Source organism: Aspergillus nidulans, chromosome I (genome assembly GCF_000011425.1).
Source record: "Aspergillus nidulans FGSC A4 chromosome I".
Lineage (NCBI taxonomy): Eukaryota > Fungi > Ascomycota > Eurotiomycetes > Eurotiales > Aspergillaceae > Aspergillus > Aspergillus nidulans.
Window position 1 is genome coordinate 3,299,211 of NC_066257.1, and position 26,769 is coordinate 3,325,979.

At 51.7% G+C, this 26,769-nt stretch overlaps 13 protein-coding genes across 13 annotated transcripts, besides 1 other annotated feature; 6 read left to right on the plus strand and 7 right to left on the minus strand.

Moving 5' to 3' along the window:
- Positions 1 to 26,769: part of a sequence feature (contig 1.113 1..316066(1)) that runs on past both edges of the window.
- On the plus strand, positions 312 to 925 carry ANIA_06841 (putative mitochondrial inner membrane protease subunit 1; the record flags this gene model as incomplete). Its single annotated transcript, XM_659353.1, has 2 exons — positions 312 to 683; positions 749 to 925. 2 exons carry the CDS (start codon positions 312 to 314, stop codon positions 923 to 925), a joined length of 549 nt encoding a protein of 182 aa, XP_664445.1.
- On the minus strand, positions 1,055 to 2,360 carry ANIA_06842 (mitochondrial 54S ribosomal protein YmL35; the record flags this gene model as incomplete). The annotated part of the gene is made up of 2 exons (XM_659354.1): positions 1,055 to 1,779; positions 1,829 to 2,360. The coding sequence occupies 2 exons, from the start codon at positions 2,358 to 2,360 to the stop codon at positions 1,055 to 1,057; spliced, it is 1,257 nt and encodes a 418-aa protein (XP_664446.1).
- On the plus strand, positions 2,532 to 3,581 carry ANIA_06843 (mitochondrial 54S ribosomal protein YmL6). The gene is made up of 2 exons (XM_659355.2): positions 2,532 to 2,662; positions 2,712 to 3,581. The coding sequence occupies exons 1-2, from the start codon at positions 2,579 to 2,581 to the stop codon at positions 3,489 to 3,491; spliced, it is 864 nt and encodes a 287-aa protein (XP_664447.2). The 5' UTR covers positions 2,532 to 2,578; the 3' UTR covers positions 3,492 to 3,581.
- Positions 3,832 to 5,622, plus strand: ANIA_06844 (mitochondrial 37S ribosomal mS47 domain-containing protein). The gene is made up of 3 exons (XM_659356.2): positions 3,832 to 4,075; positions 4,123 to 4,290; positions 4,344 to 5,622. The coding sequence occupies exons 1-3, from the start codon at positions 3,953 to 3,955 to the stop codon at positions 5,568 to 5,570; spliced, it is 1,518 nt and encodes a 505-aa protein (XP_664448.2). The 5' UTR covers positions 3,832 to 3,952; the 3' UTR covers positions 5,571 to 5,622.
- On the plus strand, positions 5,834 to 7,509 carry ANIA_06845 (putative iron-regulated transporter; the record flags this gene model as incomplete). Its single annotated transcript, XM_659357.1, has 6 exons — positions 5,834 to 6,113; positions 6,169 to 6,332; positions 6,384 to 6,423; positions 6,480 to 6,640; positions 6,690 to 7,220; positions 7,270 to 7,509. The coding sequence occupies 6 exons, from the start codon at positions 5,834 to 5,836 to the stop codon at positions 7,507 to 7,509; spliced, it is 1,416 nt and encodes a 471-aa protein (XP_664449.1).
- ANIA_06846 (Zn(II)2Cys6 transcription factor) lies at positions 7,683 to 9,779 on the plus strand (the record flags this gene model as incomplete). The annotated part of the gene is made up of 2 exons (XM_659358.1): positions 7,683 to 7,688; positions 7,740 to 9,779. 2 exons carry the CDS (start codon positions 7,683 to 7,685, stop codon positions 9,777 to 9,779), a joined length of 2,046 nt encoding a protein of 681 aa, XP_664450.1.
- Positions 9,858 to 11,861, minus strand: ANIA_06847 (arylsulfatase; the record flags this gene model as incomplete). The annotated part of the gene is made up of 2 exons (XM_050611126.1): positions 11,608 to 11,861; positions 9,858 to 11,547 (listed from the first exon to the last, which is right to left on the minus strand). Exons 1-2 carry the CDS (start codon positions 11,766 to 11,768, stop codon positions 9,858 to 9,860), a joined length of 1,851 nt encoding a protein of 616 aa, XP_050467181.1. The 5' UTR covers positions 11,769 to 11,861.
- On the plus strand, positions 12,425 to 14,186 carry ANIA_06848 (sugar porter family MFS transporter; the record flags this gene model as incomplete). Its single annotated transcript, XM_659360.1, has 2 exons — positions 12,425 to 12,590; positions 12,661 to 14,186. The coding sequence occupies 2 exons, from the start codon at positions 12,425 to 12,427 to the stop codon at positions 14,184 to 14,186; spliced, it is 1,692 nt and encodes a 563-aa protein (XP_664452.1).
- On the minus strand, positions 14,562 to 15,684 carry atfB (bZIP transcription factor atfB; the record flags this gene model as incomplete). Its single annotated transcript, XM_659361.2, has 1 exon — positions 14,562 to 15,684. Exon 1 carries the CDS (start codon positions 15,528 to 15,530, stop codon positions 14,562 to 14,564), a length of 969 nt encoding a protein of 322 aa, XP_664453.2. The 5' UTR covers positions 15,531 to 15,684.
- On the minus strand, positions 16,528 to 18,944 carry ANIA_06850 (uncharacterized protein; the record flags this gene model as incomplete). Its single annotated transcript, XM_659362.1, has 2 exons — positions 16,528 to 17,351; positions 17,780 to 18,944. 2 exons carry the CDS (start codon positions 18,942 to 18,944, stop codon positions 16,528 to 16,530), a joined length of 1,989 nt encoding a protein of 662 aa, XP_664454.1.
- On the minus strand, positions 19,237 to 21,136 carry snf4 (AMP-activated serine/threonine-protein kinase regulatory subunit SNF4; the record flags this gene model as incomplete). The annotated part of the gene is made up of 6 exons (XM_050611127.1): positions 19,237 to 19,560; positions 19,612 to 19,721; positions 19,773 to 20,129; positions 20,186 to 20,335; positions 20,407 to 20,530; positions 20,765 to 21,136. The coding sequence occupies 6 exons, from the start codon at positions 21,134 to 21,136 to the stop codon at positions 19,378 to 19,380; spliced, it is 1,296 nt and encodes a 431-aa protein (XP_050467182.1). The 3' UTR covers positions 19,237 to 19,377.
- Positions 22,191 to 22,775, minus strand: ANIA_10860 (uncharacterized protein; the record flags this gene model as incomplete). The annotated part of the gene is made up of 2 exons (XM_050611128.1): positions 22,191 to 22,430; positions 22,497 to 22,775. The coding sequence occupies 2 exons, from the start codon at positions 22,773 to 22,775 to the stop codon at positions 22,191 to 22,193; spliced, it is 519 nt and encodes a 172-aa protein (XP_050467183.1).
- ANIA_06852 (uncharacterized protein) lies at positions 25,980 to 26,707 on the minus strand (the record flags this gene model as incomplete). Its single annotated transcript, XM_659364.1, has 3 exons — positions 25,980 to 26,281; positions 26,332 to 26,357; positions 26,487 to 26,707. The coding sequence occupies 3 exons, from the start codon at positions 26,705 to 26,707 to the stop codon at positions 25,980 to 25,982; spliced, it is 549 nt and encodes a 182-aa protein (XP_664456.1).

Genomic DNA, 26,769 nt, shown 5'->3' on the forward strand with positions numbered 1-26,769 from the left:
CAAATGCTTCACATGTACATAACAAATAACTTGTCAGTAAATGAAATGTGAAATGCGATGTCGTTGGTCACTCGACTCAAAATCCTTGGTGGACAGATGAAGGAAAGAAGAAAATTATCCAATCCGAAGAAAATTTAAAGCTATGTCAAATCACGTGTTATCTACCTCCGGGCCGGCTCCGCTCCAGAGGTCTGCATACAGCACTAAATCTACATCGGCTCACTCCGACTCATAAACAAGCTCTCACACTCTCTAGCAAAAGAATGAAATGACGACCTGAAGCATACAATAACAGTCTATTAACAAGCAAAATGCCGTCAAAAGCAGAATCTCTCTTCCGCTCCCTCCTCCGACACTCAACACCCCGACACGTTCTTCGAAGCCTCTACTTCGGAACAGGCGCATTCTGCGCCGCCGCCCTATTCTGGGAGAATGTATTGATGTTCCAACTAGCGGAGGGGCCGTCCATGTATCCGACATTCAACCCGCGGGGGGACTACCTTCTTGTTTCGAGACTGCACAAACACGGGCGCGGAATTGAGGTAGGCGATGTGGTGCGTTTCTATCACCCGAGCTTCTTGGGCATGCATGGCGCAAAGAGGGTTATCGGTTTACCGGGGGATTTTGTTTGTCGGGATCACCCGCTCAGTACTGATGTTGGGGGGAGTGGAGAGATGATCAGAGTATGTTCTTCACATATGTTCCTATATTTTTAAGTCGAGGGTGCATATGCTGACTGTGAGGGTAGGTACCGGAAGGACATGTTTACGTGTGCGGAGACAACCTGCCGTGGTCGAGGGATTCGAGGACCTTTGGCCCATTGCCGATGGGATTGATTAATGGGAAGGTTATTGCAAGGATTTGGCCGTTGTCCAAGGTACAGTGGGTGACAAATACCTTGAAGCCTGTTGAGGCTGCGGAATGAGTGCTGTGGTGATTTGTACAAATATGCATTATGGGAGTTTGGAGTTGGAATTGGCTTAACTTGGAGGTACTATATTCATACATATGGTTGTACAATACATCTAAAACGAATGCGAGATAAAGAGACGAATTACCGGAAGGTGGAAGGGTTTCTCCTCTTATAAGGCAGGGCCTCGCTTCTCTTGCGCCGGAGTTCCATGTCTGCAAGAGGGAAGCCAATCTCCTTCATGACATCGCGGGTGTCGTCATCCCAGATTGTTCGGAACAGGTGCGCTCCAATGGGCTTGAGGTGGTACCGTGCTTGTAAAGTGCGGAGAAGCTTGTTAAGGCGGTCAGTCTCCTTGGCCTTGACGGCCGCAAAGTCCAAAGGCTTGTTGTCTTTCTGCTCCATGACGAAAAGGGACAAGCGGTGGTACGGGCTGCCCTTCTGAGCAACAGGGGGAAGCCAAGGTAGAACAACCTGAGACTCCGTCGACAGCTGAGAGAGGTCAACCTTGGTGTTCAGAGCAGAGATTGGGATGTTGACGGCAAGGTAGTGCATCATATAGTCGAAGCTGTCCTTTTCGACGTTGGGAACATCCGAATCCACGACGGCAATTGTTACCAGCCTGTTTTCACCGTCGAATACCTGGATGTCGAGTTTGGGAGGGACACTGCTAACCTGAGAGTTTACAAACTCTCCAGGTGGTACAGCTTTTCGGCCGAAGTACAGTTTAGTGTCGACTATCGGGTCGCAATGGGGAAGGACATCAGGAATGACCTTCATCTGGGTAATTCGTTGAACGAGAATCTTGCGGCGATACTCTCTCCATTTCTGATCGGCGAGGTAGCGGTAGATAGGTTTGCTCATGTCACCTACACAGTCAGTATGTTGGTTACTAGGACGAAGGCCGCAGCAACTTACCCTGCCCATCCTCAAACTTCTTCTTCACGAGGGGGTCATTGATGTCCGCGAGAACCTTAAGTCTATCAAGATGTACCTCCAGCGCGCGCAGTCGAGCATAGGTGGAGTGTTTTGTTTGCTCTTCTTCCGGCAGCGCCTGAATCTTAGCGATCTTCTCACTGGTTGTTGCAATTTCCTTCAACTTCTCCTCCCGGTCCGCAATCAGAACCTTCCGTGCCTCCTGGAAGCATTGATATGGTAGCTGTTCGAAAGGCAAACTGTCTGTTGTTTGCAACGCGGCACGACGTCGACGAGACCCGATCGGTAGAATACCCTGGCGCATCAACCTTCGCTCCAAACGCGGGCTTGACACAAGAGCTGGGTCGGGCGCTTTGTAGAAGGGCTGGCTCTTCGCTTCGGTCTGGGCTTCCTCCTGGACAGCAGCTGTGGTCTGGAAGGCGCGCGTCTGCAGCTGGACGCTGGATATGCCTCTAATTGAGGATTTCGAAAGGCATTGGATGATGGGCCTGGAGGCCCGCTCACAATGGGCCATTGTTCCTGAAGAGTGGGCGTTCGGAAGTTGGTGTGGAGGAGACGGTCGACCTGCTCCGGATGATGAGGAACTCTGGCCGGGCACTTTTTTTTCCAGTGCCAAGCCTCCCGTTAGTGTCGACCACCGCCTCGAATTTGGCTGTTTCTATCGACGGCCAGCTTGATTCACTTTCCGGAGCAAACTCACACGGTCTAATATACTTGCTCCAAGTCATAGCAATGGCGGGGAGCAGCGCTTTCGGCACTTTCAGATGGCTGTCTCGCAGCTCAAGGGGTCTTCTTTCTGGAACTGAAGCCACCACGGTTGGTTCACCCATCTACACCTCAAGGAATGCGAATTGACATCCCGTAGCAGCGATGCCTCTCGCGATCTTTGGCTACGATTACAGAGGCTCCGGCAGTCAACGTGCCTCCTTCGAGAGAAGAACTTCTTGCCAAGTGGGCTCCTAAACCGGTTCTGGCGACTACCTACTCATTCCCTACAATGGAACCCGTCCAGTTCGTGGAATACGCCCGGAACCACCTCATGATGCCTCTCCGAAAAGATATCCTTCACCGCGCGGTCGTTTACGAGGGTGACATGACCCGACAAGGTACAGCAAGCACCAAGTGGAGGGGTGATGTACATGGAAGCAACCGGAAGCTGTACGCGCAAAAGGGTACTGGCCGGGCGCGTGTGGGTGACAAGAAGTCGCCAATTCGACGAGGTGGTGGTGTTGCCTTCGGTCCCCATCCGCGAGACTTCTCCACTGAGCTTCCCAGGAAGATCTACGACCAGGCCTGGCGTATTGCACTCAGCTACCGATACAGGCGAGGTCAGCTCATCATTATTGACAACGAGATTGGCATTCCGGAAGACGCTACGCCATATTTTATCAAGGAGATCTTTAAGTTTAACCGCTGGGGGCGGGAGTTTGGGCGATCGACTCTGATTACAGACAGAGTGCACGAGGAGCTGTTCGAAACTGTGCGTTCGGTAGGAGAGGACGCAAAAATCCTCGACCGTGGAGATGTTGACGTGAAGGATTTGCTGGAGACCGGCCGATTGATCGTGGAGAAGAGGGCATTGGATCGCATTCTGAAGGAGCACTCGCGGGATTTGAACAACAAACCCGCGAAGGCTACATATTGATTGTATTACGTTGAGCCATCGGGCTACTGATATTACCAGTCACTTGATTGGATGTACAAATAGTATTTTTCCTTACTGCATGAATGAGTTGTATTTCCTGTTTCAAAGCACATGCTTTGGCGATCCCGTATCAGAGAAAGTTATTCCCATTCCAGTAGACATAAGCTATAATCAACTAAGTATACATCACAGAAATTAGTAGAATATAAAGAATATGGAAGTTTCGAATACCAATATTCTGGCAATTCAGTTCGTGTTTCCTCGGCCATCTCAGCCGGCGGCGGAGAGACTTAGGCAAAAAACTTCCGAGGTCGAAAATCCTCCAACTTGCGGAGTTCGAACCGATCATCTTTCCGTCACTAAACCAACCCCGACTTAAGCCGTATATCTTCTTCCTCGGGTCCTGCTCGGTTCATACTTCTTTCTCTTTCCTCCCTCCCTCCCACTTGTGGGTCTGCTTCATGTTACTCCGACGCAGCTTACCCCGGTCAACGCCGTCGAGCTGGTTCTCGCGGATATCCCCAGCCAGCACCATGCCTCTTCGCGCAAAAGTGACGAACCCAGGTTTCGCGGCGACTTCTAATGTATGTATATCTCCTCCAAATCTTCGTCATGGGCTGACAACAGGCAGATGTCGACCGCATCCAACCCAGATATCCCCAAAGCTCAACACGGAGACGAGCCCGACGATGTCCTCTTCAATTCCCTATTCGGAGTGCGACTGGTGGAGCTCAACAGGCCAAAGAAGCTTAACTCGTTGAACGGCTCGATGGTCAGGAAGATTCTTCCACGCCTCAAGGTTAGACACGGAACTACAACATCTGGTAGAAGCGTCGTTGCTAAGCTCGTTAGGAATGGGAAAAATCTCAACTTGCCAACATCATCATGGTCGCTGGGGCCGGCACGAAGGCTCTCTGTGCCGGCGGTGACGTGGCTGCTCTTGCACTACAGAACGAAAAGGGCCCCGAGGGACAACAGGCATCGACAGACTTCTTCGGTCTCGAATACAAGCTCGACCATGTCATCGCAACCTACTCGAAACCCTTCATCTCCGTCATGGACGGCATTACCATGGGCGGAGGCGTTGGACTAAGTGTTCACGCGCCATTCCGCATCGCGACCGAACGCACTGTCTTCGCCATGCCCGAAACGACCATCGGCTTCTTCCCCGACGTCGGCGGCTCTTTTTTCCTCCCCCGTCTCGACGGCGAGATTGGCACCTATCTGGCCCTAACATCGGCACGCCTGACCGGTGTTCAGGCGCTGTATGCTGGCATTGCTACACACTACTTTGACTCTAGCGTTTTGGGCAATCTGACACAGCGTCTGTCGGAATTGGTCTTCCGCGACAGTGCTACTCTCCAGGAGCGGCTAGACCTGATCAACCGCACAATGGCCGAGTTCGCGACAGGTCTTCCTGAGGAACCCCAACTGGCTGGCCAGCTGCGTAGCGCAATTGACCGATGCTTCCGCCACGATACGGTGGAGCAGATTATGAAGGCCTTAGAGCGGGAGAAGAAGTGCAAAAAGTGGGCACAAGAAACGTTAGAGACCATGTCGCAGCGGTCGCCGACCTCCCTCAAGGTTGCTCTGCGCCAAATGCGTGTGGGCCAGGCATGGGGCATCCGCGAGACGTTCCAGCGTGAGTACGAGATTGCTGCACGATTCATGCAGCACCCCGACTTCGTCGAGGGCGTCAAGGCACGTCTCATGTCGAAGCCGCCCCGCCAGGCGTCGTGGCAGCCTGCAACTCTTGCCGAGGTCTCTGAGAAGGACGTGGATGAGTTTTTCAAGATCCCGCAAGGCAAGGAGCGTATCCAACTTTTGAGCCAGGAGAACTGGCGCTCTTACCCACACTCCTATGGTCTCCCTTCTGAAAAGGCCATCGAGAAATTCATTCGGGAAGCCGACCCGAAGTCAAGGGCTTCGAAGGGCGAGGTTATCGAGCATTTCGTGAAGGAGTTTGAACACAAGGAAGGCGTCAAGGAGAAGGTTGCCGAGGTGCTGGCTAGAAAGACCACTAAATCCGCCGAGGGCCTCATTTGGCAAGGTGAGGGTGCTGAGACGGATGGTCAGTAGACGGCGTCTTCTGTTTAAACTGCTTATATGTATTTATATCATTTAGGGTATGACAATGGTCTTCATTAATAGGTTCTTCATTCAATAGGAAAGAGCAAACAGCAATATGTGCTCTGTAGTTAAGGGAAATTGATCCGCTCCCCACTTTACCGAATGGGCTGACTCCAAGGTCCTCCGAAGTCGCTTTTACACTTCTTAATAGAACTGAGCACAGCAACGTGAACATAAACCTCCCCAATATTGTTGGTTGATGTTCCTCCAATATGGAATCCGAGCCACTGGTTCCCCACGAGGCACCATCTTCTTCGCCCGCCAGCAACCGCGTCTTGCTCCGCCTCTACACTTCCCACTTTCTGTCGACATGGAACTCGCGCATGTTTGAGTTTGGCGCTGTCGTGTTCCTGGCATCGATATTCCCAGGAACTCTGCTCTACGCCTCGGTGTATGCTCTAGTGCGCTCGCTATTTGCAGTGCTATTCTCGTCATGGCTTGGGTCACTTGTCGATCGAACGGATCGATTATCTGCCATTAGACATTCCATCAGTGCGTGTTTCGAGTCTTGAATTTGCTATTTTGCTTCAAATTCTGATTTCAATAGTATGGCAACGTATTCCTGTCGCGGTTTCTTGCGTTTGTCTGGGACTGCTCCTGAGATCACCGCCTGGTCATCTGTCAAGGCTGCTGTTCATCGCGCTGGTTCTGCTTGCGGGCGTCGAGAAACTAGCTGCGACTGTCAATACTGTCTCAGTAGAGAGGGACTGGGTATGTTTTGTATGGTTTCCAATATTCAATTGCTTGGATAACGTTCATCAGGCTGTTGTGATATCTGAAACATTGCTTGTTTCCAGGAAAGGTAGTGCAAATTGGTCCTAAGTCCTTCCTAACACGCACTTAAGCTGATGTTTACAGATTTGAATGCGTCTATGAGACGAATCGATCTTTTTTGTAAGCTCGTCGCTCCCGTGGTGGTTTCACTGATGGATGGCTTGCTCTCCACCAAGGTGGCGATCTGGGCTGTCCTTGGAGTGAACGTTACGGTCGTTCTCGTTGAGTACTTTGCCATTGCAGGGGTAAGCCTCCATTCGTGATTGGGGTTGACGGTGGTTCTTACAATGATAGGTATACCACTCTGTTCCTCAGTTAGATCGAAGCCATGAAAGACAGGCCGCGGATGATGAAGAGGACGAACAACAGCCGCTTGAAGAACATCTTGCCCAGAATATATTCGCCCAGTACATCCGGAGGACCGTCGCACCGTGGCGGGAATATGTAGGCCAGTCAGTCTTTTTAGCTTCCTTCGCCTTGAGCCTCCTCTACCTTACTGTTCTGTCTTTCGGTCCTACTATGGTGACATTCCTGCTGCACTCCGGCTTTAGTTCGCTAGATGTCAGCGCCATGAGGATTGGAGCCGTCTTAACGGAGATATCAGGGACATGGATGGCCCCTTTGCTCATGGATCGTATCGGACCTATACGTTCAGGGCTGTGGTTCCTCAACTGGCAGTTCGGCACATTGGCCGCCGCAGTGGCTGCTTTTGCCTTTGCAAGCGACAGGCCTCGCCTAGTTGCGGGATGTCTCATTACAGGTGTAGCGCTGAGTCGGTTGGGATTATGGGGTTTCGATCTATCTGTGCAATTTCTGGTGCAGGAGGTACGTCACTCATCCTTCCTTTCTAGAAAATGCTAATGGATATCTATAGAACATTGATCCGAGTAGCCGAGCTCGGTTCTCGGCGACAGAGATGGCACTGCAAAGTGTTTTTGAAATGATATCATTCGCGACGACAATTTTCTTTGCCGATCCTGATCAATTTAAGTATCCAGTTTATATCAGCTACGGGGCTATTGCTCTTGCTGCGGTGTGTTTTGCGGCCTATGTGCGCCGCGAGAGAGGCCATCTTATACACACATCTAAATGTATGGGAGACAGCAGGCTATAGTTCTAACTAAATAAACTATATAGACAACATGAATTCAAACTACTCTGCGGATGTTTTGGGTGTTTGTATAGATTTGCGTAATCAATGCGGGGACGGATTTCTTCCCCGCAACACCAACATACCCCCACCACGTGGTGCCATTTCTCCTTTCATAAACAAAGTTATCGGCCGAAATGGAGGTATGTTACTCCCATCAAGTCTTCAGAGCTTCTCTACTAATAACATGCTAGGCACCGCCCAAAGCCCGCGGACCCGGCCGTTCAGGGCCTCGCCGCCGCACAGGCTGCCTCACCTGTCGAGCTCGCAAAGTCCGCTGCGACGAGACGAAACCAACCTGCGCCAATTGCACTCGTCTGCGGTTGCAATGTGTCTACAAGAGTGTTATCATACCGGGAATGCGCATACCCCGGGCTCAGTCGGCACGCGCGAGGTCGGCATCAAGTACGACTGCGGCTGAAGCGTCGCCCGAGTCAAATGATGGGGTTATAGGGACCGGTGTCAGAGCGAGCGAGAATCGGCATCGCAGGCCTCAGCAAGTTACGCCGTTTCCAACCTTTAGTCCCAGTGGGCCATCTCCTGATTTCAACCCACCCTTTGACATGCTAGGATTCATTGGCGAAATCACCTCCGATTTTCAGCAAAAGCATCACGATCTCACGAACGGGGAAACTATTGTGGCCTCCTCGGCGGCTATGCAAGAGATAGACGGCGGCCACCTTTTCGACCAACGCCATGTTGCTTGGGATTCTGGGGAGGTGGAAATGGGTAGTCCTGGGATTGGGGTCGTACCCGACCCAACCTCGCCTCAGGGGACTATCGGAATAGGAGTCTGGGAGGAACAACTGCTGCAGCATTTCCGCGAGAACGAAGCACCACCTACAATATTCGCACCAGTCGACTTGGAGTGGAGATATGTGAGAGATACTATTTTCGCTGAGTCGAATCGGAGCGCACCCGGTTGTCATGCGATTCTGTTGGCTGTATACTGCTACTCAGACATGCATTTGGCGTGGGTAGACCGCAAACAACCGAAAATGGGTCCAACCTACCATGCTCAAGCGAGTTCCGAGATTCAGGCTTTTCTGCTGGGGGATCCAAATGAAGTATTGCTGAAGAGGGTGCTTATGAGTGTGCTGCTGCTGATGTTGGCTGAGGTATGCCCGTCCTTTTCTACACCTTACTCCAAGAGAACAAAGCAGGACATATGCGCCTATATTGACAGAAAGCAGCTCATATCCCCCGAAACCTGGCGCCCAGCGGTCCCTTACCTACACACCTCTTACCTTCTCCTCCGACGCTTCCAACCGCAGATTGAATCCTGGACAGGTCTCGCGCATTTCATCGCGTCATGTGTTTCTCTCCTCGACGTCAAAGCACTGATCGCCGGACGAGACGGCGAGCCCCTCGCTGAATTAGGAGACCTCACCTCCGAAAACAATACCATCTCTACCCCTACTACCTCCCCCCCAGACTCAGCCGAGGATGATCTTTTTGCAACAACTCCACCCCCAGCATACATAGTAACCCGCACCATCACCTCGCCAGCCTTCACCTTTTTTCTCGCAACACAGCAAGTCACCCGGCGCATCATTATGATAGACCTCCACCACCGCAGCCGAGGAACGGTATCCGACGAATTCGAAGTGCTACAGATCGCACATGCTATTTCCGCAGACCTCGAGAGTCTCTGGAACAAAAGGCCAAGAATACTGGACCTCTACGAGCTCTCCTCGTCACAATTGACATCTCCCAGCAAGGACGGGAAAGCGTCGCTGCTCGAAGTATTGGCACCACCACTCGCAGTGAGAATCGTCAGCACGTTTCGCTCCTATGTCGCGAATTTCCTGGCATTGTTTATATACCTTCACCGCGTGGCGTTCGCCATATATCCACGCACGGATAGGGTATATGCAGCCGTAGACCAGATTATTAGGCTGGCGAAGGAGGAGAGTTCTTCCCTTACCTCCAGTTCTACAAATAGCAACTCCAATAGCCATGAACCTCCCTCAGAATCCGGCACAGAACCAATCCCCATAAGCTTCCTCTGGCCGCTCTTCATCGCGGCCCTTGAAGGTTCATTCGAGCAGCGCAGTTGGATTGCGAACGAGATCCAGCGTATGGCATCATTAGCCCCCCCAGCTCATCCAAATGCAGGCAAGGCCCTTCTACTTCTTAAAGAGATGATGAGACGCCAGGATGCGTCGAGAACTTGGGCGGACTCGAAGTGTGTGCGGAGGGAGCTTTTTACGGATTTCTTTGTTATGATATAAACTTTTTCATCTATATACCATATCAGTTTGTCATTCATAATCTGTATATACCTATGATGCTAATGACTTGGATCTTAATTAGAACTGTTTTACAACCCTCTGAAACCTCGGCGGCTTCCGCATGAACTTCTCCCGTCCTGGGTCGTCCCTCGCACCCGCCTTCCAATAGTCATACTCCATCCAGGCATTCTCCGTCATCTGCGCCTCGGTGGCTTCCAAAAAGTCACCTAGATCCGGGTTGAGAGGGATGACCCCGGTCTCCAGGACGTACTGGTCCCAGAGCTTGAGCAATTTCTGCAGCCGTTCTGGATATTTCTCCGCTAAATCATTAATTTCACCAGGGTCTTCAACGAGGTTGTAAAGCTGCCACCGCTCCGGACCCTTTGGCTTGGGAATGTACACAATCTTCCAGTCGCCGAAGCGTAAGGCAGCACGTCCACAGGTCTCCCAACCTTGGATAAAGTCCTTCTCGTGGATACGTTCGCTTGCACCTGTTGCCCACGCGTGGAAGGATTTTCCTCGCATAGACACGACTTCGCGGCCTTGATATGTTGGGGCAGGATGAGCGACGCCCGCCATGGAGAGGATTGAGGGCGCTAGATCCATCACCGTTGCGAATTGATCTGTGATTGCCCCATTAGAAGCCTGGGGAGCCGTCTTCGTTGACGAAGGGAACCGTGCTAAAAACGGAACGCGAACGCCCCCCTCCGTTGTGTACGCTTTGTACAACCTGCTCGGCGCCGTGGCAGCTTGTGCCCAGCGTGGCCCGTACCAAATGAAACTATCCCCGTTCCCGAGATTCTCGTAGCTGTTATTGTAGTATTTTAGTAGGTGTGGAAGAACACCGCTCTGCACGAGGGGATATGCCTCGTACGCAGCTCCTTCAGCGCCGTTATCGGACATAAAGCAGACGAATGTGTTGTCCAGCTCACCGATGCTGTCCAAGTAATCGACGATCTTGCCCACGTTGGCGTCAATACACTCGACCATCCCTGCAAAGACTTCCATCGCGCGGCAGGAGAGTTTCTTTTCCTCCGGCGTGAGTTCTTCCCAGGGTTTACCTTCGCCTTCGTCGACGACAACGGGATGAGGCTGTACATCCTCCCGAATCATGCCAAGTTTCTTGAGGCTTGCAAGGCGTTTGAGACGTAGTGCGTCGGGTCCGTCGTCGTACACGCCGCGGTAGTGGTCGATATATTCCCGGGGTGCTTGCAGCGGCCAGTGCGGCGCTGTAAAGGGCAGGTATGCGAAGAAGGGCTTGTCTTCGTCCTCTTTCTTGTTCTTGTGCCAGTCGACCAGATACTCGCGCATTTTATCCCCATACCCATTAGAGGAGTACCACCCCTCCGGCAGACTGCGGACATACTTGTCGTCTTCCATATGCAGCGCTATATAGCTAGCTTCAAGGAAAGTTGGCGTCTCATCTTGATCGCGGAGCTGCGGCTCGTACGCATAATGGTTCGAGCAAGCGGGGAGATGGGCAAGAGAACGATCGAATCCCCGCTTATACGGTGAGCGCTCCGGCGTGAGACCTAGATGCCATTTGCCCGACATGAGGGTGTGATAACCCGCGTCGCGCAGGATCTCGGGCAGCGCAACGACTCGCTCATTCAGGTACCCCTCGTACCCCGGCATGCCGCGCTGCGGGGCAGTGTCTGTACTCGACCCCTTGGGGCCATTCTGTCCGGAAATGTTGGTCCATTCGATAAGGTTGCCCAGACCGGCGATATGGTGGTCGGTACCGGTCATGATCATGGCCCGGGTGGGGCTATTGGAGTGTTACTCTCTATCCTTGCAAAAAAAAAGGGTATATGTTGGCAAGACGTACGAACAAGCTGCCGCAGCATGGAAATCCGTAAACCGCACACCTTTCTGCGCGAGTTTGTCGATATTGGGCGTGCGGATCTCGCTGCCGTAGCAGCCTATGTCGGAGAAGCCCAGATCATCGGCGACGATGACAAGGAAGTTTGGGCGTTTGACTGGAGCCATCCTTGGTGTTGTCTTGGTGGTGTCTGGGGCAATGAGGCTGGAGTTCTAAACCCACCATCATGAAGCTGAGATCGCTTGTATATAGTTCTACCATGATGCCCATCGTCTATCGGCTGTCGGCAGCTATAACAGTATTGGACGGTTTTCCAGACTCTCAAGACTTCATCAAGGGGAAAGCCGATGGTGCCATCTTGCGCCATCTCGGCCGTCGGCTGCATTACCTTTTGGAGGTATAAATGCGCGTCACTTAACAAAACATCAGGACAGAACTTACAGAAGCAATATACATATTTGTATAACAAAAAAAAAACCGATACAATCAGACGCTCAAGGTGCTAAAATAAAAGGGAGACATGAAATAAAAATAAAATGACAAGGACGAGATTCGAACTCGCGAGGTTTCCCACTGCGGATTTTATAGGTAATAATACCTAAACACAGCGCCTTAACCACTCGGCCACCTTGCCTTTATTATGTTATATGCTCATTAGTATTAGTACATATTAAAATAAGTAAAGTAAACTGCGGATTACTCCTAGCACGTGGCGTCCTTCCAGGAGTATACGACGACGTCAACAACCTTCAACAGTCTATCCATCTTACTGAAGCCCTCAGCTGGTCTGCGAGGCCTTCCACACAGAAGTACAGTAGCAGTCATGGCTTCCTACAACCATATATCCCAAGAGCCCGACTCCAACACTTTATCCGACTCCCGTCCTTCCAACAGTAGTCAATCGTTACGAATACACCTTGATTACCTCCGCATTTACTACCTCGCAGCCGTCGTCTGTGCCGGCGGTCTGCTCTTTGGCTATGACTCTGGTGTAATTGGTTTAGTCTCTCTTTTCTCAGCTCTACCATGTTTAATGCGGTCCGTTAATAAGCCCGTTAGGAGGCGTCCTCACGTTCCCTTCCTTCGCAGACTTCTTCTACCCCAGCGCCAGCACCAACCAAAGTGAGACAGATATCAGCGCACTCGCCGTAGCCACCCAGCAAGCTGGCGCACTCCTAGGCTGTCTGGTCATTTGGCCGGTGACAAACTCTGTCGGCCGCCGAAAAGCACTAGCCCTCTGCTCCCTCACCTTCTGCATCGGCGTGCTTTTCGAAATCCTCACCCTCCATTCCCTTGCGCTCTTCTACACCGGCCGTATCATCGCCGGCCTCGGCGTCGGCGGTTCCACGACCGTCGCGCCAATATACCTCGCCGAGATGAGTCCTCCTCATCTCCGCGGCAGACTGGGCAGTGGGTACCAGTTTACCTTTACAATCGGTATCTTCGCGAGCTACTGGATAGATTATGCGTTTCGGCTGCTGGTGGATGACGCGAACTCGGCGCAGTGGCGGGTTCCACTTGCCCTGCAGCTTGTTCCTGGTGTTCTGATGGGTGCAGGCGTACTGAGTCTCCCGGAGAGCGTGCGGTGGCTCCTTGGTCGAGGAGAAACACATACGCATGAGGCATGGAACAGTCTTGTTTGGGTTCGAGGCAGTGATCAAGGAGGCCGCGTGGGTGACGAATTCGCCGACATGAAACGCGCTGTGCACCGCGATACAGAAGAATCAGCCGACTTTCACCCGCGCGAGCTTCTCCTCCGTCCGAACCGCCATCGCATCTTCCTCGCTGTGTCCCTGTTTATCGCGCAGCAGGCCACAGGCGCAACGGCAATGGCGTACTTTGGACCTCAGTTTTTCAGCATTTTAGTTAACCCAAACCCTCAGCCCTCCGAAGCAGCATCAGCATCATCCAATTCCTTAACTCTCCTCTTAACAGGAATCTTTGGCGCCCTTAAGGTCCTCAGCTGCCTATCATTTATCCTTTTTATTGCAGACCGCTTCGGCCGCCGACCACTTCTCATATTTGGGGCTCTGGGAATGGCATTCTGCATGATTGCAACTTCTGTTCTTGTACATTCAATGCCTATTCAGGACCAAAATCCCTCATCCACCATATCAGCAAAGTCCCTAACAACAATCCTCCTAATATACCTCTTTATTGTGATCTACAACACATCCTGGGGTCCGCTTCCCTGGCCGCTCGTCGCAGAGCTCTTCCCGACCCGGACACGCTCAAGCGGAGTGGCCCTCGCAGTTGCAAGCCAGTGGGCGAGTAACCTCGTATGGTCATTTGCGACCCCGTTTATACTGAGGGATGTGGGTGCAAATACTTTTTTGCTGTTTGGAGGCGTCTGTGTGGGGGCTGCGGGATTCGTTAGACTTTGTGTGCCGGAAACGAGGGGGTTAAGCCTTGAGGAGGTGCAAGGGTTGTTCGAAGAGGTTGGTGGGGGGGTTGAGGTTGCGCATAGAGATGGGGGAAGAGATGATGGGGCCGAGTGGGAGCGTCTTGTCGGCGGGAGTGAGGGTGGTGGGACTGATTATCATGGGGAGGGTTCTTTAGGTGTGAACGATGAGGACGGGAAATGAGTAGATATGGCCCGAACGCGCTAGTAAATAGGTTTGTGCATATATTACTTCCTGGTACATATTTCAGACGATATAGTTCACTGAGATGCTAGACTAAATACATGGCATAGGCCGAACAAAAGCTAAGTATTCGTGCTCGTGATTGAAAATAAACTGCAAATCCTTCATCCCTGACTCCAAACTCCAGAACGAAAATAAAAGTACACACCCGCTTGCTAAGCGAACCCGCCAATATGTCACTGAGCCGGTCGATTCCCAACGCTTTTTTACGACCAGCGGCCAAACTCCGGTGTAAGTAAGCTCATTATTCGTCAATTGGTCCTCCAGGGCACCAATGTAGTAACACACCGTCAAATGCAGACGAAAAGCACGATATCATGCCGTCGGTGGGTGGACATCAAAGCCAAATCCACTAGGCTTTCGCTCCGAGTGGCATCCGTACTGTGCCGGGGCTGTCCCAAAATCGAATTGCTCATGCTGAATGGAGATGTTCTTCGCCATGTTTTGGATGTACGCTTTGATGGATTCGTGGCCACATTCGGAGTGTGCAAGAAGCTGATCCTTGGCCACCACGATAGCGTCCCTCAACGAGTTCACAGTGCGAGTGAGCTCCTCGTTCTTCATCTTCTCCTGCTCGTACCTGGTCTCCAACATATGGTTCTGCTCCTTCTTCTTCTGTCGGCACTTGCTGGCCGCAAGTCGGTTCCGTGCTCTAGTCTTCTCTTGTTTATCATCACCGGGCGACGTAGGCTCGACCGAGGTTGAGGCCCGAGTGCTGCCTCGACTGCCACTCATGTTGCTAGAACCGCTCCTTCTGCGCTTTGGCGGGGACTCAGATGAGCCTTCAATGGTGGACGGGAGATATGCTGACTTAGAGTCGTGGGAAGGAACGGAGTAGACGGTGCTGGGAGAATGGTCTGAAGGAGGGGTGACTTGACCATGGCGGACCCGGTAAGAACCCTGGTCAAGCTCAGTTTCGGCCGAGCTTCGCCTGCGATTGCTCGGGCCTTGCTTGTGATTCAGTTCGTCAAAGGGATGATTGGTAAGGTAGGAATGCACGTCACTGGCACCGCCCGCGGCGATGCATGACGGATTAATAGTAGGATGAGTGGTCGGATGAGGAGCCCACATATTGTCCTCAGAGAGGCTGAAAGGATTGCCGGCGAGGTTGGGAATGTCAGAGGGGTACATGGACGTCTGAAAGCGTTGTAGCTCCGAAGCAGATATGATGCCAGCATTGCCGTAGGACACTCCTTGCTGAAGGAAGCTGTCGGTGCGAGACATAGTGACCAAGCTAACCAGCTGACTGGAAATATGTAGTAGAATCGAGGGGCTCAAGACCATACAAATAGCAGGAGTCGCGAGATGATGATAGACGATGAACGGTGGTGTCGGTAAGGACTGAATGTCCAAGCTGAAGACAGTTGAAGGCAGTTGAAGATGGTCGACGATGATTGAAGATGGTGGGATGATCAGGATAGATAGGATTGATGGAATTGATGAGAATTGTTGATGCTGGGGGAACGAGGAGGGACAGAGCTGGCCAGATGTGGCATATGAACACAAGAACTGGACTAGGATACGGGGTAGGCTGGGCTGGACCTGGACAGGCTTGGACTATTGCGGATGGGAAATCCGCGAAACAGGGCTCGCCAATGGCATCCACAGGAGTACCTCAGGTTGCATTGACATCATCATCAGCATGGAATAGTCCAGGAACATTGTGAGAGAACTGGGCTTGGAGTCTTCTCTTTCTGACAAGGGCTGAAGTTCCTAACAGGCAACGTCATCGGTCGCTGAGGCGACCTCTAATTGGCGGTTCACACTCCGTGGCAGCTGCACCCGTCCAGCTAGAAGTACCACATAATCCTACGTGGGCAACCCTCCAAAAGTCCCCGTATTGGTACCATTACTCTCAAAAGTGAGGTCCGGAAAGAACAGCCGACAATCAAGAGCGCTCGATCTGCAAGAGCTCCTAGGAGAGCCGGACACGTCCAGAATTCACTAGAAAGCGTGGGGCTATAGCAGCGCTACCCTGCTCATAGCCGTCTCAAACCTGTACTAGCCACCTTGAATGGAGGGCCGGAGACCCCTCAGTGCCCACACCTGCTACAAAACCTGTTCCATCGTCTTATTCTCGATAGACTATCTAGCTTGCTGCCAATGTACGGAGCGCCCGTTCCCTGCTTAAGCAAAGCGTTAGTGGCGATCCTTCCCCCGCCCGGCGCATGGCCCGACCGGTCTAGATTGGTCTGTGCACAGGCTCAAGCTCCAACGGTGACGCATTATTCCGAACCTTCAACCATGATCATGGATTTCCACATCCCCTGGACCTAATAATTTATATACACTCTTTCTGGCATCTCTCTACTGCTTTCTCGCTTTCGCCGCTCGTTGCGCGTGCCCGTGTCCTTGCCTGCGCTCGCCCTTCCAGCTCTTCAAGCCCACGCCGCTCCCAGATTCGCAACTGTCGACTGATGCTGCGCCAGTTCCCAATCAAGAGCGTGACCACCCGCTGGCTTTCAATCTCGTCGGGACCCATGTGGAATGCGCCTGCGTCGCCTCCTTGTCCTCGCGGATCAATGAGGAGTGGCCCCAGTGTCAGTGCAAATCGCTCCAAACTGAGCTTGTCTGCACCACTGGCAATGCGGCGATTCGTCCGTCGTTGACATCGCTCTATTTCCAACATTCGTTCTGTTTCATGGAGAAGCAATGAGCAGAGCCCAAAGACCCCGCAGATGAGGTTGAGTTGCATGGAGCTCGTAAGCGCCACAATGGCTAAACTGATAGCTCGGACCTTGGCATAGTCCTCTGCTGAGAGTCCTGCGAGACAGCTACCAGTCCGCTGAACTGATTGCGGGGAGATGCGTCCATGGTAGATGTTCACGAGTACCCGCCATAATTGCACGGAGCCAAGTACACCACCAGGCAGTCCCGCCAACAATGCCCTAAACGTAAAGGCGACACTGAGGACATGCGAGTTCTGCGTTTCTTCTGACGTGGGGACGTCGTCCAAGAAATCTGGCATTTTACTGCTCCTCATCGTCATGTGGATCTTGGTCCTTTCCTTCTCTGCGGATAGCACTTGCTGTGCAAAATAATGATACGCTTGAGTGGCCGTTTCAAGGTTACCAGGGTCGGCGAAGAGATTCTGTACCGGGGTGGCTAGAGGAATGTCATCAATAAGCTCAGGTCAACTTGTAGCTTGCGAGTCCATACCGTAAGTTCGCAAATAGTTTATAGTCGCTACGAAGCACACCGGCAGGCTCATCGTTGCCGGCGCGAAGTCTCCTGGAAGTGTCAGGAAGCTATAGCCACCGAGTCTAGCTAGGGTTTCCAGGGGCTTTCCCAGTAACGATGTCATGAGATAAGGTCGATCGGACAGTGCAGTAAACGATTTCATTCGACGTAAACTCTTCTCCCGTGGCATAGCTGGTTCGGATCTAATGTGCATGGTTGACCGCATTATTCGAATTCGACCGAGGAATCTGTCTCGTCGCCGTTCCATCCGCTCTCCGGATACTGCAAGTATGTCGTCCACTACATCCGTCAAACTCCGCCAATGAACTTAAAGATATGCTATGGATACTCACCAGCCTTATCTGTTCGGCAAGAATTGTCACCCAGGGGGTCCAAAAATAGCTCGGACGCTAGCCTGTTGAATGCTTGAGTAGCAGAACGCCTATCGGAAGGCGTTGGCCAGCCGTTGAGCCCTGAAGGGCAACCCCAGCTTGATCGAGATGAGTTACTCAATTCTAGTACATGTCCCTGTAATGAAGAAAAAGGGTTCTCTGAGCCGCTGTATCCGGAACTAGACCGCTCTGTAGACTCGGTGGTCCTTGCTTGCTCTTTAAATGGGTTACTGAGGTGCGTTTCAGAGCGCGAGGCTTCCCAAATGTCATCGAATGGATTTGAATGTGCGAAATCTCGGTCAACAACGATAATAGGCATTGATAAGCGCTTAGATGGATGATGGCAAACAGTAACATTGGTGGCATTCGAGTTCACGGACTTCTCAGTCGTATCGCTGACTTTTCGAGTATCGTCGTTGGGTATAGGACCTTTGGGCGAACTGCTGGGCTGCGCGGCAGCTGCAACTTCATCGTCTTCGCATCCATCGTCGCCGACTTCCTCGGAAGCCCGGCTTGAACGACAAGGGTAGTTACGAGCTACCTCTACGGCTTCGTCTTTGGTGATGAAGAAATCAAGCCTTCGCCGCCGATGTCTATGGCGAAAAAGAGTCTTGAAGCCTGCGAGGCGTCGGGAAAAGGAGCCTGTATTTGGCCCAAGCGTGATTGGCTCTAAGACATCGCGGTTAGTGACATCTGGATCTGTCTGAGGCGTTAGACCATATGGGTTTGCACGGTTCTCTTTCTGCGACGAGTAACGGCTTGTAGCACCCTCGTCGCTGTGCGTACACCCTGTTTTGGATTCCTTCAGCCCGTCAGGATCAGTATCTCCTGCCGAGTCTATTTTTTGTTGTCCAGGCTGGGTTGTCGTCGATTGAGGTCGACTCATCAAAGTCCAGGATCGACTGATGTCGGAACCCGAGTTGCTTCCTTTCACCGATGACCAGGAAAATATGCTGAGACGGCCCATCCTGCTATCCAATCTAAAAGTAAAGACGAGCGTAGAAATAACGATTGCTTTATCGGCAGGCTTTCCAGTACTCGTAACGACATCAATCCGCAGCATCGTGAATTGAGCTCGGCACGGGCTGTAGCCATCGCACCTTCCCTTTTCCTGTGCTTGTGTCATTCTGAGAAGGCACGACCAGGGCTTCTAACTGGTTGGGGTTCAGCTAGATACCGAACGCCTCGTTGCGACACCCTGATAAAGTTATCATCTCCAGACGTACAGTACAACCCTAAATACACAACCGCCTACCGCACACGATTTTGAATACCAGAAACTTTGTAGAATTATAAAGCACAGACGTAAATCATCATAAAATGGTCGTATAAAAGACTGAAATCTATTGTTGCAAGCCAAACGCTGATGCTAGACTGTGGCTGGACATAGATCCTCAGCAAAGAGGCAAGAAGCAGAGTCTTCGAGCAGCAGGCCCGAATATGGGAACTTCCCGAATGAACCAGCCATTCGCCGTTGACGGACTGACCTGTACAGAAAACAAAAAACGCCGTTCCGATGCAAGTTGCGTTAAGTGAAGACCTGGAGAAGCCCTAGATCATTAACATTCATCACCTTCGCCTTCTAGCAGGATATACTGTAAAATGTCGCTCAGTGTAAGAACGCCTTTTAATCGGAAATTGTCGTCTACTACAACCAGTCGATGCACGCGGGACTTGCGAATTGTATCAAAAATAGTGTCTAAACCGTCGTTCAAAGAGCAGGTATAGATTCCAGGGAAATCCTGCGAGCATGGTCAGCAAAAGACATCAGGGTCCTAGTCTTCAATTCATACCGGGGACCGCTTCTTCAATGCTTCGCCTACTGTAAGGCTCAAATCGTCATATACCCCGCCTTTGATTAGAGTAACAACATCTACCGATTCGAAAACGTTGTATACGACACCTAAGCCGCAGTTAGTTGGGCGACCCGTATCTTCATAAAAATATTGCACACCTTCTGAGTTCACAATGGGCACACTAGATATACTCCGCTGGACCAGTATATGAATCACATCAATGACCGGCGTGTCCATGGAAGCGGTCGCGATATCATGGTACGACCCCAGTCTTATCTCCCCGAGCGGCTTCCGCAATTTTTGTGTATCGCTAACGTTCACGGCCACGAATTTGAGAATACGATACTGGGTTATGACGCTGAGGACGAGATGTCGATCTGTCTGGCTATCGTTGGTAACAAGCGGAATCCTTCGAGCTCGGGACTCGAGCATACGCCGGCACGCCTCGTACAACGGTCGCTCTGGGTCAATGGAGATAGTCTCTGGCGGGGCGACATCCAATGCCCGTTCCACCTCTATATCACTTGTCAGTTCCGAACGTATAACAGTGAAACGGTTTCACATCACGCACCTCGAAGGCTATCCAAGCGGAGTTGGTCTATTTTATCTAAGGCGGCGGGATTTTGGAAGTAATATTGAATGACATTGATGTAATCGGACGTAGTGAGAAGGCCGGCGAAGGTGGACGACTTCGAGTCCCATAGCGGCGCCGAAACAATTCCTATCGATCGCGCGTCAGTATCGGCCGTGCATTACTGATTGAGAAATGATTGAACCATCTGCCAGACGTACCATTCTGAGTGAGGATATTTAGGCTCTCTTTCACTGTCAAGGCGGTGTCGAAGACGATGAGCCGGAAACTTAAAGGAAGGACATCATAGCTGGTGCGGACCTTGAGGAAGTTGCGGATGGCACGCTAGACGAAAATTAGAGCTCAGTTAGCATCGAGCAGGATTTGAATATCAACAACCAAGCGTCAGGGTAAATGGACAACAAGCAGTTCAGGCGAATGCGGGGAGCAATAGGTGCGATGATCGAGATGTCTACTCTCCACCATGGGCTGACGTATGCGAAACATTGTCGCAAAAGCGAGACAAAGCAAGCCACCAGGTGATACGATCAGGGCGAGAGAAACAAGAACTAAACTTACTAGGCCCTGGCGCTCTTCCCGATCGATCGCCCTTTCAGGCTGGGATGGGGGCATTGGATATGAGAGAGGTCGCGATCGGAGGTAAGAGGAGGGCTGGACAAAACCACCCTCGTGACCACAGACGGAGAAAGGAGGGACGGGGACGGGGGCGGACGGGATCGTGCTGACCGTGCGAAACGTCGATGAGGGGAGATCGGTGGCAGAAGGAAGAGTAGCGCTGGCAGTGGTCGCCGTGGTGGTAGTGGTTGTGGTGTCGTTGGCTGGAGGCGGCAACCCGGAGCCGGAGCCGCTGATTCTGCCCGTGGGGATCCGCCCACGATGCTGGTGCTGGTGTTGTTGACGATGCAAGTTCCCTTCCGATGTAGACGCCATTTTGAGCCAGCGGAAAGGCGGGCAGGCTGCATACAGAATCCCCCTTGGGCCGGAAGAGGGGTAAGTATGGACAATTACACGCCTCGACAACAGGGGGATTTTTGCAGGGATAAGAGCACGACTATGCAAGCAGACTACTCCGCCTAGAGTACCTACTTGATACAAAACAGGCCACCTACATCCAAAAGAAGCTTCAAGGGAGATGGGAATAGGAATAGGAGCACTATTGACGACTAAAGCATGCGCACTGCTATAATGATTATAGTTGATTTCTGTAGCATCTATTCGCCAATAATACTCTTAAGACTGGCTGAGCAGCACAGCATGAAGGAGGGGAAGGAGGGGCACCGCCATGATATTAAAAGCTCCATTCCCCCCTAGTTTTATCCCGTCGCAGAATCGCTTTCGACTTCTGACATCCTGCTCTCCAGATACCATATCAGATTTAAAGCGAGATGATCCTCTATCTCGTCCTCAACCAGAGTTGTCACTTTCTATGTGGCCTCAGGCCTCCACATCCGAGCCCCGCGATCCCAGCACGTGATTCATCGCAGCGAAGATACTCGGACCCGACCTTGACCTTGACACCATCTCTGACGTCCGTTCCATCTCTACGCACGATCCAACGCCAAGTCTCGAACAGAGCTCAACACCAAAGCAGGTTTTCAACCAGGGCGGTTGGACGGCCGAAACACAGGCTGCGGGTTGAGTTCGTCGCTGAGAGGGATGGCCAGAAGGATACAGTGCTGCAAAACCATGTACTTACAGTCACACCTGGATATCAATGACAATCATCCAGGCAGTATAATCATGAAATAGGAGTCCACCTCATTTCCTTGTGACATAGATTGACTTGTAAGGTTTTAAACACATCTAGCTATTCAATCAGAGGCTCACCAACAACGTGCATGGTCTCCCACTCCCAATCGCCGCCTGGTAGCTATTTCGATCCTGGATATGTCTAGTTACAGTGTGAGTATTCTTTGCTGCATTCAGGCTCAACTAGATAATACGTACAGGCTGTTTCGCGGGTGCGTCAATCCACGCTCCCATTCTATACTGCGCATGGTCCACCGGCGTCAACCGAGTCCTGAACCCCTTGCCATCCTTGCAGTTGATTAAGGAAGTTCATGGGAAAAAGAGGGTTGAACGGCGCAGCATCTTGTATTGACTGGATCTCTTCGGGCGAGAGCTTGACACTTATTGCATCATTCATCCCCTTGACGTGGTCTATCGTCTGGACGCCGACGATTGGGACTACGTAGGTCGATGGGTGGAACAAATACGCCAGGGCCTAATTTAGCTGCTCAGCAGTCCGTACACTGAAGTTTCAAGAGTTTGGGATAGAGTGTTGACTCACGATAGCCTGCACTGTAGTCTTCTTGGCAACAGCGACCTTTTCCAGTGCGCCAGACACCGTGAGCTCATGCGGACCCAATTCGTAAAAGCTCTTTTGGCCAGCCTGCTTTTTCTCACGCTCTTGCCTCTGTTGGCAAGATAGAAGCAGGCTCCCGCCGAGCGCCGCCCAAGGGACAATAGCCATGCCCTGGTCCTCACACATGGGGTATAATCTCGGCTTCCATATCACGGAACGCAGCGTTCCATTTGCCTTGGTATATTGAAAACGGAGTGATGCCATTTTTTCGAGCGACTATCGGGGATGATGTTAGTTGATTTCGGGGACGAGAATCTCAATATATGAACCCACACTCGTTGGCCTTGACAACGACCCATGTCAGAAAACCCCCAGGTACAGTACCTGCCTCGACATGACAAGTGAATGCAGATGGATCATGACTTCCTCCACCGAGGTAGCGAAATCCCACCTACGCCTACAAGATCAGTGTCAACTTGCAAGGAATACGTCTGGCTAACTCACCAGTGAACATAGAGCACATCAACATAGTCTGTTCTCAGCTTCTTCAGACTATCCCTCCCAGACACAAACATACGCTTTGCCGAGTTACCCACAAAATTGCTCTGTACGGCTCATTATCCCAATCATGACTTCGTTACTGCGCCGAATACTTCGTTGCAATCACCATCTGGTTGCGCACCCCGCGCGCCTCCATCCAGGCACCGATATGCTTCTCGGATACCTCACTGTTATATACGTTTGCTGTATCGATGAAGTTTTCTCTCTGAGAGTAGAACTCGTCGAGCAGTTTGAACGGGTCTTCACTCACCCCAAAAAGCTCACTCCATTCGTTGCCAAAGGATAGCCGAAGGATATTTCGCCGAGGCAGGTGGGGGAGACTTTGACCGAGGCTGTGGGGGAAGGATGCGGTGAAAGGCTAACGGAATGGCGGGCTTGGAAGGAGGGTTGAAGAAAGACATCTTGCTTCTACTTGGATGAGGGTCGCCACAGATTAATGGTTTGAGGCGAAATTGATCGATCTGGGGCTTTATATGGCATTCTCATGGTTATGTGGCACTATTAGGGGCTTGTTGGATTTAATTCTCCGCATCATGCTTACATAGTGCTTCCATGAGGCATGCCTATGGCTTTTAGTCGAGGGTTACCTTTAGGTAACGGTATAGGATGAGTATGTCCATACAACCGTTATAAGAACGGAGTGGAGCAGATAAGTACCCTGCATTAGCTCCGGGACGATCCGCCTAGCATTACTCAATCGACCAATCACCTTTCAATGTCGTGAGCTATGTGATACCATCCATGGAATCGGGCTTACACCTCAACTTCAAAACTCGGGCCTCCGTGCAAGGCTGAAGGCACTAGGACTTTGCTCTTCCAATTCCAACAGTTTACATAATCCTCAGTGGATGATTAATTGCTGTAGTATACCTAGGGAGCACCTTTGGCTCGATCATAGTAGATGTATAATAATTAACATTACTATACGAACTTTACCCTCTGACTCCACCGCAGTCACGTGTTATCCACTTAATTCGCAGAATGCAATATACTCCCATGATGTATTCTACACCCACCCGTCACTTATTCTTCTTCGCGTCCGTTACGGATCGCTACGGGCCGCCTTCTGTCAATAAACACCTCGCTGCCGTGTTCTTCCCAATTCCACATATCTGTATAGTTCATATTGCACTCTCCTACTATTGCATATGCCTAGAAAACGTTCGGCGCCTGTTTCCGGTCACCACTGATGTAATATCTGTTGGCGTGACTGGCCGGATTTCGAATTTTTCAGGCCGCTTGATCCTCCCGGGCGTGGCTCTCCTCCATGGAAGTCTTGCTTCACCTGTTGACGCCAGAGCCAGCTTCGGCGTGGTCCGCGTGTTAGTGTTCCTTTACAGCCGTTGAGCGCGACCAATCTCAATATACGGGCCAATGAGACTCCTGCCAGCCCGGTGGTTACTGTGTTTGAGGACAATTTCTTGGATCCGCCTCCCTCAGTTCTCCATTCACGTCCTCCGCCTCCGCCGCCGCCATCTAGCCCCTCGCCCGGATTGGTTGCAGTCCGTTCCAGGCCGCAGAGATCACGGCGCGCTGTAGAGGGCTATAGATACTGCTCGCGCTGCTTGCGCTCGAAGCCTGAAGATGAATTTTCTGCCACACGGAGATCTCAGGCGACACGCTGCCATACCTGCCGGGTTTGTTATCCTCTATGCATGTGTTTCTGTCCGCTAACCCATCTGGCCAAGGTTACGGGCTATTTTACGGCTCACCCAGAATATGCGTCTCCCGTCAGTTGGCATTAATCGCCTATTCTCCCAGTTACTCGCTCGCATGTCTGTTGATAATACAATGCATGGTACCTTGGAGCTGCCGGACTATGTAATGGATAGCGCGTCTATGTCCGTTGAGGAACTCTGCGAGCGGGTCTTTCCGGCAGCAGATATGACCCATTGCCACACTGCCGACTTTCAGGCGTCTGACCCGGACTTTTTTGCGGGCCGTGCAATACTCTCAATGCGAAACTCTGCCTTGGTTGAGTTCAATGACTGTATTATGGACTCCATGCGCAGTCAGGAGTCTATGCGGTATTCCGCTGACGAGGCCTTGACGGACAATGTTGCTGAAGGGGTGGAGGAAATCACATGTGAATTCCTGCAATCTGTGGATCTGCCAGGTCTTCCCCCAGCAAGATTATGATTGAAGGTTGGTATGCTGATCATGTTGCTGCGGAATTTACGGGCTACAGAGGGTCTTTGCAATAGTACGCGGATGCAGATTATGGAGTTATGCCGCTATACAATCCGCGCGTGCATCTTGACAGGTGACTTCAGAGGCTCAGTGCATCCCCCGGATTACCCTGTATTCAAAGCCTGGCGATCTGCATTATATGCTGTCACAAACACAGTTTCCGGTCCATCCATGCTTTGCAATCACCACAAATAAGTCTCAGGGTCAGTCTTTGCAGCAGGTAGGTGTGGATTTGCGGGTCCCTGCTTTCTCCCATGGTCAGTTATATATAGCAATGTCGCGGGTTACAGATATGCGGCGACTTAGTGTCTTGCTGCCGCCAGGTATTCGGACCACTAATAATATTGTTTACCCCGAGGTCTTGCAGGATATTGCAAGCTTGGATGACGTGCCAGATTAGGATAATAGTAAGGTTACAGACAAGGCAGCCTAATTATGACCAGAATATATAGTATTTACAGGTATGCATATATATGTCTGATTCTTTTGTGGTCTGAATTTACTTTGCTTTCATAGTATCCGGTCCCGGTGAAAACTATTTACAGGTGATTATGACCTGCCAAGAGTCAGAATCTCCTTATCCAGTAAGGAGAGCTCAGACTCATCTTCATCTCCTCCTCCCTCTCCTTCCTCCTCTTCCTCTCCACCAAACCCCTGGAAACCAGCATCATCGGCGTACTCGGCGGCTACCAGGAGCAGCGTCTGGGCGAGAGCTTCCTAGGCAGCAGCGGCGGCAGATGCCTGTCGGGCCGCCACGGCCAGCATGGTGTGTAAGCACTGGGCGCGGCGCGGGACCCTATCTGCATGTTCACGGGTGTCATGACTGGCAAAATGAACCCCCTTGCGGGCAGAGGTGGCCGGGGCTTTGCCTTTGCGGCGGCGGGCATTCTCTTCCTCCTCTTTATCCTCCTCCTCCTCCGCCTCCTCATCTTCCTCTTCTTCCTCTCCAGCAACAAGCGCAGCAAGGGCGGCAGCACGCTTGCGGGCGTGCTTGGGGGTAGTAGTTGCAGGATTTTTGACTATTACCTGTCAGCAGTTATTCTTTCGGTCCGGATGATAGACCATTTACTGTGAAAGTCACACTGCTTGCCCTTACTGCCAAAGTAGCAGTTAGCACAAGCCCCCTGGAATCGCCCAGCTACCACTATACAACCTTCAAACAGTCCACTTTCCTTAATGTGGCAGTGGGTGCATGGCTTGGGCGCATGAGAACCAACCATCTACCCCAGAAGGGCCTCAGAATTGCTGTTACGGACGTAACTGAAGGTTTTGCCGTCCCTAATGTGCTTTTGCCGAATCTGAGGCTCGCAGACAGCCGGCATGGCGAGCAGGGCTGCCTGGGCAGCGGATGGTTTAGGATATTTGGCGGCCCAGTGCCACTCGGCGACCAGCACTGCAGGCGGGATTTCGGCCGTGGATGAAGAAGAGGATGTGGTGGAGGACATTGTGGTTGGATGGATGTATAATGAAAACTGGCTATCTACAACTTACGGGCCGTCAAATGCTT

What these genes read in the sequence shown, in the direction of transcription:
- ANIA_06843 (XM_659355.2), top strand. Translation starts at nt 2,579, where the DNA reads ATGGCGGGGAGCAGCGCTTTCGGCACTTTCAGATGGCTGTCTCGCAGC. An exon ending in CTGGAACTGAAGCCACCACG is followed by an intron (nt 2,663 to 2,711) that starts GTTGGTTCACCC and finishes GACATCCCGTAG; the next exon opens with CAGCGATGCCTCTCGCGATC.
- ANIA_06844 (XM_659356.2), top strand. Translation starts at nt 3,953, where the DNA reads ATGTTACTCCGACGCAGCTTACCCCGGTCAACGCCGTCGAGCTGGTTC. An exon ending in GTTTCGCGGCGACTTCTAAT is followed by an intron (nt 4,076 to 4,122) that starts GTATGTATATCT and finishes GACAACAGGCAG; the next exon opens with ATGTCGACCGCATCCAACCC. An exon ending in AGATTCTTCCACGCCTCAAG is followed by an intron (nt 4,291 to 4,343) that starts GTTAGACACGGA and finishes TAAGCTCGTTAG; the next exon opens with GAATGGGAAAAATCTCAACT.